The 13380-nt window shown below is 37.1% G+C and overlaps 1 protein-coding gene across 1 annotated transcript in view; it reads right to left on the reverse strand.

The window, feature by feature from the left end:
* Window positions 1-2777: 2777 nt before the first annotated feature.
* The window catches only part of MYPN (myopalladin), a 62520-nt gene continuing 51917 nt past the window's right edge, over window positions 2778-13380 (reverse strand). The window contains exons 17-20 of the mRNA XM_087765748.1: window positions 12835-13042; window positions 11964-12129; window positions 9545-9678; window positions 2778-7397 (exon numbers count right to left, since the gene is read on the reverse strand). Of these exons, the coding sequence (XP_087621874.1) occupies window positions 7228-7397; window positions 9545-9678; window positions 11964-12129; window positions 12835-13042 (678 nt within the window). The 3' untranslated portion in view covers window positions 2778-7227. The remainder of the gene's footprint in view (window positions 7398-9544; window positions 9679-11963; window positions 12130-12834; window positions 13043-13380) is intronic.

A 13380-nucleotide genomic window follows, 5' to 3' on the forward strand; every position in this document is an offset into this window, starting at 1 on the left:
CTTTTCATAGCTTTCTTTTACAAATACTTTAGTGACGCTTTGTGAAATGTAAACTTGATTGTTTAACCTGGGTTTGATTATTGCTCCCAAATATTTCTTCCCCACTGGCTGTTTGATGCTTTTCAGGTAATGACTGTGACCCTTCTTCTGTACTCGACTTCACTGGTATGGGCATTTGAAGCCTCCTCCCCTTAAATAATAATTGCTTCCAGTGAGCCTCCAAATGAAGCAAAAGCTTGGATGCTCAGAGCTTGGTCTGTTCTTAGCGACTGAATTTTCTCTGCTCTTAAATTTTTGTCCCACTGAACAGCAGTGCAAACCTGAAATACTTCTGTTTGTAGTATCAGTACATTGTAATTCTAGAACCACATCATTGTGAAAACATTGGGGATGAGAAATGCTTGCTTCATTGAATATTTGTTGCATGCTACACACATACATGTTCCACTATTGAAATTCAGTGTGGAATTCCAATGAACTATTTGTGGGAAATTAACCTTTATTCTTCTAAAAGGTTCAGACTGCAGGGTTTTCTATTCAAAGTAGCTATAGATACTCTGCTTCTATGATTCTTTGAATCATGTCACCCTGTGTTGACAAGGTGACCAGAGTTATTTTTGAGCTTGGAACCAGAGTGACATTTTTTAACTGCAGTGACTTTTCAGGGACTGAAAGCAGAACTAGGGTAGCGTGTTCCCAAAATGTATGTTAGTAACGAAAAGTCAGTGGTTTCCTCCTGTCTAAGTATTGAGGTCACCAGTGGATATGTATTAGCACATCTTACAACTTTAATTAATTCCAATTTTTTAGGCTTCTATTTTCCATCTCAGCATTTATAAATGATTTAGGGCACAGTCCATCTTGTACTATACACACATACAGGACAAAGCTCAGTTCTTGACTGGAATTCCTAAATGGTGCTGCAGTACAAATTCTGAAAAGTCAAAATATTGCTCACCTTAGTTATAGTCTTGTAAAGTCAATGACATTACAACTTCTTCACATGGGGAAGCATGAGTATCATTAGATTTTTTTTAATATTTAGCTAAGTTTCCTATACCATGTTAAGTAGAACTTCCCTGGTGAAATCTTTTGGGAAGTCCCTACTGTGATGTGATTCACTAGGCACAAATTTAAAAAAATACGATTTCCAGTCAAATTTTTTATTTTCCAAAATAAGCTTTTGCCTTAAGATGGGTACCCTTACACTTCCAGCTAGTTTCCAGCTATTTGGGCTAAGCAATATGGATGCAGTTTTCTGTAATTTAGGAGTGAAATTTATCTAGATTTTAAAAATTCAATAAGAATTTACAGAACAGCTTCTTTTTGCTCTAAATATGTTCAGCTGTTCTATCTCTACAAAATATCCAGGGAAAAAACAAACGCACTGAGAATAAAGACATGTTTATTAATTGAAGAAGCAGTCCAGTGTTGCCTCCACACGGATATCTTGTAACAAACATTGATTTCACCTGGTACTTGGGCACTTTAAAAAAAAAACTTTATGTTTTTAACTTTAATTACATTTCAAGAAAACATGGCTTTAAAAAACCCAAAGCAGCCCCATGTATAATTTTAAAATATATTTTCTACCAAAGAGTGGATTTTACTATTGTCTACTGATTTTTTTTCTAATTTGTAATTCAGTTTTAATTTGTACAGAAATTAGCATGCAAAATATATCTTTATAGCCAGGTAGAAATGCAGAAGCATGGTTACAGTTTCATGGGAAAGCAAAATCAGTACCAGCAGATGTAATGGGGTGCATCCTTTTTTTCCCCCTGTTCTCTTCTGTATCTGAGCTATAAGATCCAGCTTCCTTCAAGTGTTGGTTTTGCATCTGCTGCTCATTTAAAATTCATTCCAAAGTCTACTAATGGACCCTTATCCAAAGAATATGCTAAATAATTCAAGTTGAAGACCTGTATAGGGAAGAGTGAAATTCAGTGTGGTTTGTGTGTTTGATTGGCCCTCATTCAATTCTCACTTGTTCAAGCGCTGGATACACAGCTTAGTGTTGAAAAATAAGTCAGTCCTCTGTAACAGGTCTCCAGTGCCCTACTGCACAGAAAGACTTCCAGGAGCATCGGTCTAGGCCCAGCAAACAGGTATTTCAGGGTCTGTGTGGGCTAGGCGACCAATGCAGTTAGACAGATTCTGCATGAATTTTTGAGACACAATGGCGTTCAGCTATGACAGTCTGTAGGTAGAACTATATGCTCAAGCATAGGCTTTGGAGACTAATTCTCCAAGATACCGAGAATTTGGCAAATCTGTTGACCTTGGAAACATGCAAATTGCCCTACAGACTCACTCCTTGGCTTCTGCTCTGGTACTCCTGAGAAAACTTGTTCTTTCAAACTTGGAGGAAGGGGCTGAGGTTATCAGAAAAAGAAACCATGATTTAAACCCAAAGCAAATTGATATTAAGAATTGTTTAAAAAAGCAACAACTGTATTTCACAACTACCTGCTAGAAGCATGGCTAGTATATAACTCGACAGTATTTTATGATTTTCTTCTAAATAATGTAAGGTCTGATTCCATTAATCAGCTGTCACAGTAAAGTTCTGAGGAAACCTCTGGTCTTGTTGCAGACTTTCACAATTACTTGAACACGTGAAGGACACTCTTGTATGCAACTCTGAAGCATTTATTTAAGTTTAGGTGAGACGAAGGGAAATACATTACTGAACAGGCAGGTGTTTGATTTTTTCTTTCATATGCACTTAAAATATACTTTAAAACTGACATTAACATTTTTCTTCCCAGTGAGAATGACTTTGGATCAAAAAATAAAAAATATCAACTTTAATAAAGAAAAAATTATAAAATAGAATTTTAAGGCTCAAAGTGAACATCTTTGTATTGGAAATAGTAAGGCAATTAACAATTAATCACTTCTCCAATATTTAACAGTTAAAATATTTCATTAGGTTTTGGTAATCATTTTGTACGAAGACATTTTCCAGAAACTAATACTTTTAAACCTGGTAGCATTAAGAACTTTCTTAAAGGAATTCTTATTCCAGATTTGTTGCTTTGAAGTACTTATGATTACTGTAAACAGTTGGAATTGGCAATTGTTTACATATTAAGATAAAGACTGCAGACATGGCTTTTTGTGTTTTGAAGCGTATGCTCTCATCTTCTCCTCATGTTAGCAGATGTGAGGCATTCAGAAGGTATGCTCCACCTTCCATATGGAAGCAAAGGAACTCAATCCAGCTGTTCTAAGGCAAGAAGTCCAACGGTATCAATGCAAACTGCTATGCGATGCTGCTGAGGACTGGGTTTGCACCAAGCTGGACCAAAATTTTAAAGCAAAGATAATACTTTTGCTTTCTAGAATTGCAATACAAAAGTTGTCATTTCTGCTCTTCTGTGAAATACGCTGTGCCTCTGTTTGATTGTATACGAAACCAGGACTAGAAGGAAACAGGAAACTAAACAAGCCTACAAGATTCTGAGTCAGAAAACACTAAGAGGTTACAAAACTGAGCATTTCTGTATCTCACCGATACAATGTTATGCTCCACATTGTGGTGATTTAATAGACTTTTGGAAGATAATAGCTAACACTGACTTCAGTGGAAGTTCTGACATTGATTTTTGTTGTTGCAGTAGCCTGCCCTGAATAAGAGAATGAAATACCACGGTAGTGTGGCGTCAAATCAGTTATTCAATTAAACAAAAACAATGAACAGCCAAGCTGTTCTGGAAGGGAGCACAGTTGCATAGTCTCTAGTGCATCTTGACACAGTATGATTAGATAGTGCCATCCTTCATGGGACATGAACGCAAACAGCATCACATGTTTTGTGACAACTCAGTGTCATCTCCACTGCTCACACAAGCCTTTTTCCCTTGGCTTTTCCATCAGTTGACAACACAAACATAATTTTTGTGTCTTTTTCTAGCAAGTCGTCTTTGTGATGAGCACATCAGTACTACTATTAACAGCATTTACATCCATTCACATATACTTCCTTTACATACTCATTTTATGGGCTCAGTATATGCAGAGGAGAAATGTCCTGTAGCAGTTAATGAGCAAAATTTAATGACTACAGAATATTTAGGATGAGATTCTGATTTTGTTTGTATCGGATGCACTGAACGTAATTGAAATTACTGACTTCTGCATTATGTAAGGAGATGTGATGGGTAAAGTTTTGATCCTTTTGCTAGTAAATACTGCCAAGGAGAGAATATTACAGTTCAGCCAACAGACTTTGGTGATCCACTCTCTGTAGGCTACCTCTCAGTGAGACTGCTGGGGCCCCTTCTTGAATGACTAAGAATTAATCCTTCTTACACAGATTTTTGGGAAAAGTCTTTCAGCAGTAGCTTCTTGTCCTCTCACTTCCAAAGAACTGAATGTACATTTTAAAAAACATTGTACCACTTAATCCTCAGCTTGTCAGTTCAGGTTATAATGATGTAAGTTTGGAGACATTCCACTAAAGTCATGGAGAAAAGGTTGAAGAGATATGGTTTACATATTTTCTCTGTGCACTTTGTGTTTTAATTTGTACTGAGTTTTTGGGTGTGTTGTCTGATGTTGTAAAATGTGAGAACCACTACTACTGTCAGTAATTTTAACAAGTATGATTCCAGCACTGGTAACTAGATATTTGCTTATAGTAAGTAGTAGTGTTCCTTTCTTCTAAACTACATAAAGGACTCTGATTAAAGTGATCACTTGTAGTTAGAATTGCCCGATAGGATATATCCCAGTCAAAAAGGAAAAGTTTGTGCTTGCTTCAATTCTTAGTTTCTACTCAGTCAATAGGTAACTTCATCCACATAGGGTATTTGGACAAGCAGTGGAAAGTAAAATAATTTAGGAAGCATAGAGTGATTTAGTTCTGAAGGAACCTCAGGAGGTCATCTGGTCCAACCCCTCACTCAAGGCCAGACAAGGGGGCCACAGGGGAGTTCTGAGCAGACAATCGCTTGACTAAGCCTGTGCTAGGTATAAAGCCTGATGGCTGATATACAACTTGGAATACTTCGAATCAACATCTACTCTTCAGTTCTGGCATGAAATAATGGGAAGACCAGGGCTGTGGGTGGGAGTAGAATTTGACCTTTTGTGTCTTAATTTTCTCTCTTCCCACTTCCCAACAGCACTGGATTAAATAAGCGAAATTCAATAACTTTCCTTGGATTATTTTCCCAAGAGTAGTTACTAATACGGGAAACTTTAAACTTGGGGTTGCCCAACTCTGACTCAGTCTAGGTTTAGTTTTGGAATCCCTAAGGTATCCTAAAAACAAGTGAAGATAAGAGGAGCAGTAGGTTCTCTATCCTGGAAAATCAGACCCACAATGTATCCTAGGTTGGGCACCCCATAACTGAAGTCACTTGAATCAATGCATCACTTTTAATAGCTATTAGTTTTATTTTGTTTGCCAGGGAGGAGCTACAACATGGGCAACAGCTGGTATTTCTGCTTTCCCACTGAAATATGTGCACCTTCTTTTGTCCCTCAGGATAAGAATGTATTTTAGCTTCCTGGTCTGTTCAGTCTGGGGTGAATCGCCTGAGATTTCTAACAAAAGCATGAAAGTTTTAATGATGGTTTTGTTTTATGATCTTCACTCAGGTGGGAAGTGGAACAATACAAGAAATTCACTTCCTCTAAACCCTTAGGGCACCAACAGTTAGAGACAACATAAGCTGTATTTGTAGGAAACCCAATGAAAGGCTCTCTCTTTCTCAGTCTGAGGTGTATCCAGTATCCTTTGCTCTTAAGATAACTCCTTATTGTTTTCTTTGTGTATGTAATTATTTTTAAGTTACATTTTTAGCTTTTAAAAAATCCAAATAAGGTCTAAAATGAAAGTATCTGTTAATTTTTCTTTTTATCTCTGTGACTTTCATCAGGACTTTGTTGCATTCTCCAGCCATGTTGAAAGCAGTAAGTAAGAACTGCTTGAAAACGATCTCCAAAGAAGAGGGATATCAATAATTTAAAGATGCAGGAAATCATCTTAGATATTCACAGATTCTAAGTGCTGGGAGGTATTAATACAACTGTATAGATGCTAAATATATTTAAATCAATCACTAAGTGTTGTCACTGAACACCTTCTGTTGCACTTTCATTAAATTGCTTTATATATTACTACTATTAGTTACAGTAGGTTTTTTAGCTCTTTGCACCTAACTGTTGCTTAACTTCATAACTTTTAAATATTAACAGAATTTTCTCTGTCTTTATAGTAGACACCACGCTGGTGATTATTTCCTAAATGATGGCGAAAATTTAAATTCCACCAGATCATAATTCCTTTTCAGTTAGTTAAAAAATGAGCTAGATGGTAGATGCACTTTTCTTTTAGTCATGTTAAAAATTAGAAAAAAGAGACTGATACTTAAAAACGGTGAAGTTACAAGCTTGATATCATCTGTGTTTAAAGACAGAGAATCACTATCATGGTAAAGAAAAAATATGAAGCACATCTGGAAAATAGTTTCAGCTATGGGCTCTAGAGAACATGCTTCAGACAACAGGAATTTTGGTTTCCTATGTTAGTGTCCTATGCACGTGCCCTGTGCCTTACTTTATGAATCCTTACACCATGAGTACGCAGTTCATGGAGTACACACACACAAAAATATAAATATATAGAGTATACAGCTGTACCTACATGAAACGCTATATTTTATCTAGTCTTGAGTTCAAAAATTCTAAGATTATCTGGCATAATAATATATAAAAATGAGTTACATCTTTTCCCTTTAACTTGTGCTTTGTGATTTTCTGGCATGTTTTTTTTAGAATTACATTCAAAGTCATGTTGTTTACCCTCATTCAGGATTGTTGTTATTGTAATGTCAATGTTTTCACTGGCAGTATTCCAGCGAAACATCATCAATCCTTAACATGGCTTGCTACAGTACAGTAGCTTTAATTCAAGCAGTAAAAGTGGTATTGGCTTTTAAGTGCTGAAAACTATGTTTACTATGTAATTCTTAACAAACTACACAGTACTGAATTTATTGCACAACACTCCATACCACAATTATCCTGCAGTAAAATAATATGCAAAAGTCTTGTATGATATGTTACTTGCAACATTTGCAGCAGCAGTACACTTAATTACAAACAAGTTGCTTGTAAACTTTGAGCATCTTGACTTGTACCTCTTTTTTTTTTTTTTTTTTTTCCCACAGTTCTAGTATCTCTGCAGGTATAACTGGAACAATTGTTTGTTTTTCAAAGTTCTTCACTCTCCACCACCTTCTGGGTTGGGGATGAAAACAGCATAGGGCTTTCAGTAGTTGGGAAGGCAGAAAAAATGTCGAGTCCTTGACCGGTAAGGTTTGCATACCGGCTGCCACCAGGTCGAAGCTTTATTGGTTGTGGAATTTGACGGTGCCACTGAGCTGAAGCAACAGAAACAGAATAGGCTGTATAAACCTCTAATTAAGTTAGCAATGAAACAACAGAAATCAATGCACACAACTGAAAAGTTACTTCCAACATCCTTGAAGAGAGCACAGCATTGTTGTTCCCTGTTTTAGGGTCTGTTCCTTCAAATATTATCGTTTACGTAGTTTATACGTTGAGTATTTTTATTGATGTCTACAGGTGGAATTCCATCCCTGTTCAATTCAATGGCAACATTTACATAGATTTCACTAAGTCCAAAATTTAATCATTTAATCTTTGGAGCCTTCTCCAAAGCTCTTGCAATCAAAACTAAAAACATACCATAGCATGAACAGAGATGAACGAACTGGACATGGCTCTGATTTTATACTACTCCATCCTCTGGGGGACTTTTCTTTCTGTTTTTTTGTTTGTTTGTTTTTGGTTTTTGGTTTTTTTTGTGGTATTTAATTTCAAAGTAATAATATAGGGATGTTTTTTAAAGAAGCGATTACAATTTTTATTTCCCTTTACTACTTACTTATTACTTACTACTAGTAACACATGTCCTAGATTTTTTTAAAGATACTGAAAGAAATGTAATCCAAAGACACATACTCAGTAATTTAAAAGTAACATTCAACATGCTCCTATATGAACAAATACCATCACAATTTTGTGAGAATATTTAGCTGTTATATACTATTTAACAGTTGTCATTCTTAAAACACTTTGGGAAATGGAAATTGATATTATCTTTGCTGGTATTTATCTATACAAAACCTCCAGGTCTGCACTGAAACTGGACAAACATATCTGTCAGCATTTAAAATGAAAGGGTAGAAGTTCAGGCTACAATACTCTGAGAAAAGCTTGGTGTGGGAGACCTACAATCTACATGTTAAGCATTGATAGGAAATGTTCATTATCTTTCCATGGTGAATTTTGACCCTGTCTATCTGAAAATACTTGAAAGAGAGCCTCCTTTTTTCTTGCAGCCCCAAATTTGTTTCTATTTGAACAATACAATCATTATTTACTGTACTGCTTTCTTTGCACATGGAATTGCAAATACCAGACCACACTTTCAATCCCTCAACCCCATCCATTCAAAATCGCACAAAGAAAAATGATTTCTGACACTGCCTTTGGTGTCTAAGACTTGCAGAGTCTTTAGAAAATATGGTTGGAATCAGGAAGCATTTCTTTCTGTTTTTTTCCTGTTTGTACCTTGAATTCTTTATATGAAAATTTAATTTATGTCTTGCAACATTTAGATACCTCAGGAATTATTTTTCATTTTATGTGACCTTTTTTGAATGAGACTCGCCAGCCCTCTTGAACATTACATTACTATTGTCTGTATTACCACAAGGTGGCGGAAAACTGACAGAGATGCACCTGTGACTTGTGGTTATCCCCGATAATTAAGTCATTAAGTGTTTGTTTGTTTGTAATGAGAAATACAAGGTTGAAAACTTGGGTTTTTTTCCTTTGAGGGTATGGCTATAACCCAATAGTTTGTGGAATGTGTTTTCTGTTTTATTATGCTGCTTATGTGATCAAAATACTCTCTTGCTCTAGATAAATTCTTTTAACTATTACATCTTGCATAGATACAGAGTCATTAAATGATGTGCTGTAGTTCTTGAACTGGGCTGGGGCCTTCCGAGTCCTAAACAAACATACTAGATGCAAACTAGCCTCCATTAATTAGACATAGTTTGCATCATACATGCTCCATAGAAGAAGGGGTCTGCTTTCTTGTGTGCAATTTATTGTTCCATCTCAGGTCAGGGCTGTAGCATAGGCATACGTCAGAGGGAACAGAGTTAAAGTTCAACTTGAATACATGTTTAGTATATGCTTATGTATCTAGGGAATTTGGAAGGTGTAAAATGGGAGTAGAGAATACTGTGCAAAACCCCCTCTCTCTTTTTTCTCTTTACCTGCCTTTAAACTGATGCAGGAGAGGTAATTTGGCCATTTAGCTGTATCGTTATACCTCCTCCTGGTGGCCATATTAAACTGTGGCCATGCTGTGACACTAATTTCTAATCCACATTAAAACCAGCAATTTACGGAGTAAGAACTAGGTGAGGGCTGGGACCAGTCAAAGAAAATAAATGCTGATTTGTTTTATTTACTAGCCAATACCTACCGTATATGTCAAGCCTAGCAGTACAAGAGGCAATACCAGCTTCGTTTTTTGCAGACAAGGTATACCAGCCAGCATCTGCTTTCTTGGCAGGTTGAATCAGGAGGCAGACATACCCTGTTGTATCTTGATGCATGCTGGGAAAACAAGTGTTTTGGAATTAGTATTTCTCAAGAGCATATCAACTTTGAGATTTTACAATATATACATTAAATATGAAATAGATAAGTTGTAACTTCTATTCTCAAAGACGTAGCAGTCCAAGACATTTATAGTCAATAGATTTGCTTTCAGTATGGCCTCAACCAATAATCAGAGTAGCTGAAATCTGTTCCTGCTCCTCTCAGCTGTGCAAAGCCACGGTGTGACAGTGTGAGCAGAATTGTTGCTCTGTATGTGTTCATATTGGAATTGTTTATTGAATTCCAATGAAGTAAACCCACGCAAAGTTGCCGCACAGTCATATTGTACTTTTTCCTAGTTCAGAAACTGGAAGAATAACATAACAAAATACCAAGAACATTTGTACAAAGTTATGATATTTTTCACAACAGTAACCTGAGTGAGTCAGAAACTTTCTTATGGCACTCTTTTCCATGAGAAAATGCCTGAGTGGCAAAATTGTAAAGATTCGTTTGGCCAACACCTCTAAAAGAAATCATCTGCTTCATTATTCCCTCTTCTTCCTTTGCTCTTCAGTGATCCAAGACCTTCTGGCTGCAACTTCCAGGAAAAATTATTCAGTAGTGTATCAGAGAACTGAGGCTCCTCTGCTCTGTAGGCTGTGGTTGGTCCTTTTTATCAACCCAAGTGTTTCTTTCCCTCATTATAACGGAAGAGGTGGGAGATGAGCACATCACAATACTTGGAAGTTGCAGGATGTTCTGAAATTTGAAATTTTGTTTCCTTGTGAACTGGAATGAAACATCAAACCACAGAATTTCAGGTCAAGAGGACATTTTGTGCTTCTGACGGCTCTAATAAAAAAGGGAACGTTCACCCTTTGCTCCCTGCACTACGTAATTTGCCTTATGCTGGGGGTGCAGTAGTATAGAAGCTCATGCATGTCCATATCTTGATACAAAAAAGGTCTCTTGGCTTCAGGCAGGAAGATATTAGTGAGGCAAGATAGGGGCAAACAGGGACAATGCTGCCCATCGCTGGCGTGGATCTGTGCAGAACCCCTTGGAAGCCTTGGGGGCCGGCAGTCTGGTCGTGACTGGCTGAAATAGCAGAGGTGTTACAAGCCTGATGTTAATTCCTGGCATTGTGAGGTGTTCGAGTTTTCCCTTAGTCATTCCTCTGCTGAGCTGAAGCAAAAACTTGTTTTCTAACCTTCTGTGAAACAACTAGAAATGAGGCATTTTAGGACAGTTGTCAATTTTACATTAACTACAGAGTTTGCATGTGTATAACCATAATTCCTGTGAAAGTACCAGCACTTGAAATAAATCCTTGAGTAATCTGCCTAGAGGCAGAGGAATAAAGACTACAGGCTGCAGAAGCTCAGAGGCAGGTGGGCTTTTCGGAGGAACAGCAGTGTCTGAGTGGGGACAAGGAGACCACTGAAAGATTTTTTTCAAGTAAGCTTTCCCTTGTGATAGGTGTGCATTCATAACAAGTGCTGCTGCGGAGCCAGTTTTCTTTACAGAGAGCCTGCAGGGTATGCATGTGAAAATATAGTACTTCTTGAAGTTGATCTCAGAGATCCAGCGACTGCATCAAACCATTAGTTGGAGCCAAGTGAAATAAAATATTAAAAATCAGATTTGTGCTGAAGTAGAAATCTTTAAAAAATAAATGAAAGCCATTAATTTCTCACTAATTACAGCCAGGCACATTATTTCATCAGCTTTTCTTTTGCAAAACCTAAAAGATAGCTATGCATTTGAATGCAAGAGCTGAATCCGAACATTGTTGTATTTTGTAAGCATGGATCAAAGTTTTTGCTTGTGTTTGTGACCAAACTTTGTTATCAGCCTCTGTATCTGATATGCTAAATTCTCTATTATCCTGTGCTCTGGGGCATTCAAAACCATGTTCTAACTGTTCTGAGTTTGAATTCATCCCTAGTTGGAAGTAAACTGAGGAAAAAATAGTTTAGAGAGAGAATAAGGTGCTAAAATGCATTAAAATACCGTATCATAGTATCTTTGATAAGAAGATGCATATGCTGTATCAGGCCTATGGCCCAAAAGGTCTGTCCCCACTCTCTGAAGCAGTGGCATATTATGCTCCAGGCCTTTATTCTGAACCAAGGAAGTAGCTATTGTTCACCTCACAGTGAAGCTAGCTTTTTAAAACTTTATGTGGGTGAAAGAAGTTGTTTTAAGAACACCACCTGTACTTATCACACAGGTTTTCATGGAAACAATTGGTCCAGCCACAAGAAACTCCAAGTATGGGTACGATGGTACAGTACCTCATCCTCTCTCTGTTTGATGGGATGGTCTCATTATCCTTCTTCCAGTAAAATATGGGGGGTGGCATTCCCACAACTCTGCACTCTAATCTGACGGGGTACCCTTCAGGAACACCACAGTTCTGAAGCTTCTCCAAAAACATGGGGGCTTTTTTTACTTCCTTTGCTGGAAAAAGAAAAAGAATTCTTGAACAACAGATATTTTATTCTTTGTTTCTCTTTGAACAGTATGGAAGAACACAACCAAAAAGTATTCTTGTGGTATCAAAATAGGTTGCGAATTTTTAATGGGATATTGGAAGGAAAGTGAAATGCTGTGACATAGCCTCCTTAAGGGAACATAAAATAATAGGCAGAACTGGTGTTCATAAACAGCTGCATGCATATCTAGTGGGTCTAAACATACTAGTGTTGCAGGAAATTAATGCCAGATCCATGAATTTCAATATCTCGCATCTTGTAAGGCTTTATTAAAGAACAGTATTCAGATTTGTATTTTCCTATTTAAAAACATTTTTAAACTAATAAAATTGGGACAGAAATCTAGGAGACCTCAATGTGTATTATGAATTCAAACCCTAAGCATTTTCTGGGGAGAAAATTAAGAACGTCATTTTGCCAAGGCAAGAGAGGTAAAGTGATGATGAGACAGAATTCTTACAGCCCTCTGTTAATAACACAAGTGCACCTGTTGACTGACCACCAGGTCCATTTCCCTCCATCAGATGAGTTTTATAGCTGTTGAACTCTCCTACTATCAGTGGATTAACTATTTATTTATACTTGTCTGTGGGGAAATGAGGTAAGGTAAGTTTGAAGAAGTGCGTACAAATAACTTCATCATTGCGACTAGTTTTTCAATGATTCTTACCTACAACAGTGAGCTCCAGACTGAATGAATTTTGTCCTGTTTTATTAGTGGCAAGGCAAGTATAAGTTCCAGCATCATTTTGTGAGAGAGGATCAATAAGCAGAGAGTGAACTCCAGTCTCTCTGACCAGCATCTTGTGGGTGCCATCTGGCAGCACAGGTTTGCCGTTCAGAAGCCACGTCAGGTCTGGAGTTGGTAACCCACTCACCTAACAGACAGTGAAACCGTTAGAGACAAATGTCAAACTGACAAATAGATTTTAGTAAATTCATAGGTAAGCCTTTTTTCAGATACCATCTGAATTATGTCAGACTCTAGAACAGAAAGATTTTTTTTTTTTTTTTTTTATTTCTCAGCTTCTGTTTTTCTACTGATTAGTTCCAACAGGGAGAAAAACAGAAAACAAACGAGCAACAAAATCCCAGGAGAAACAAATACATGAAATGCCTAGATTTTTCTCAGTCAGAAAGGAAGACACTTGGTTATATATCAGATTCACAAAAGACTCCTAGTAATCTGCTAGTTTTCTTTTTTTTTAGCGCTGAG

The sequence above is a fragment of the Nipponia nippon genome, unplaced genomic scaffold (genome assembly GCF_047370975.1).
Source record: "Nipponia nippon isolate SJK-2023a ecotype South Korea unplaced genomic scaffold, ASM4737097v1 scaffold_3, whole genome shotgun sequence".
NCBI lineage: Eukaryota > Metazoa > Chordata > Aves > Pelecaniformes > Threskiornithidae > Nipponia > Nipponia nippon.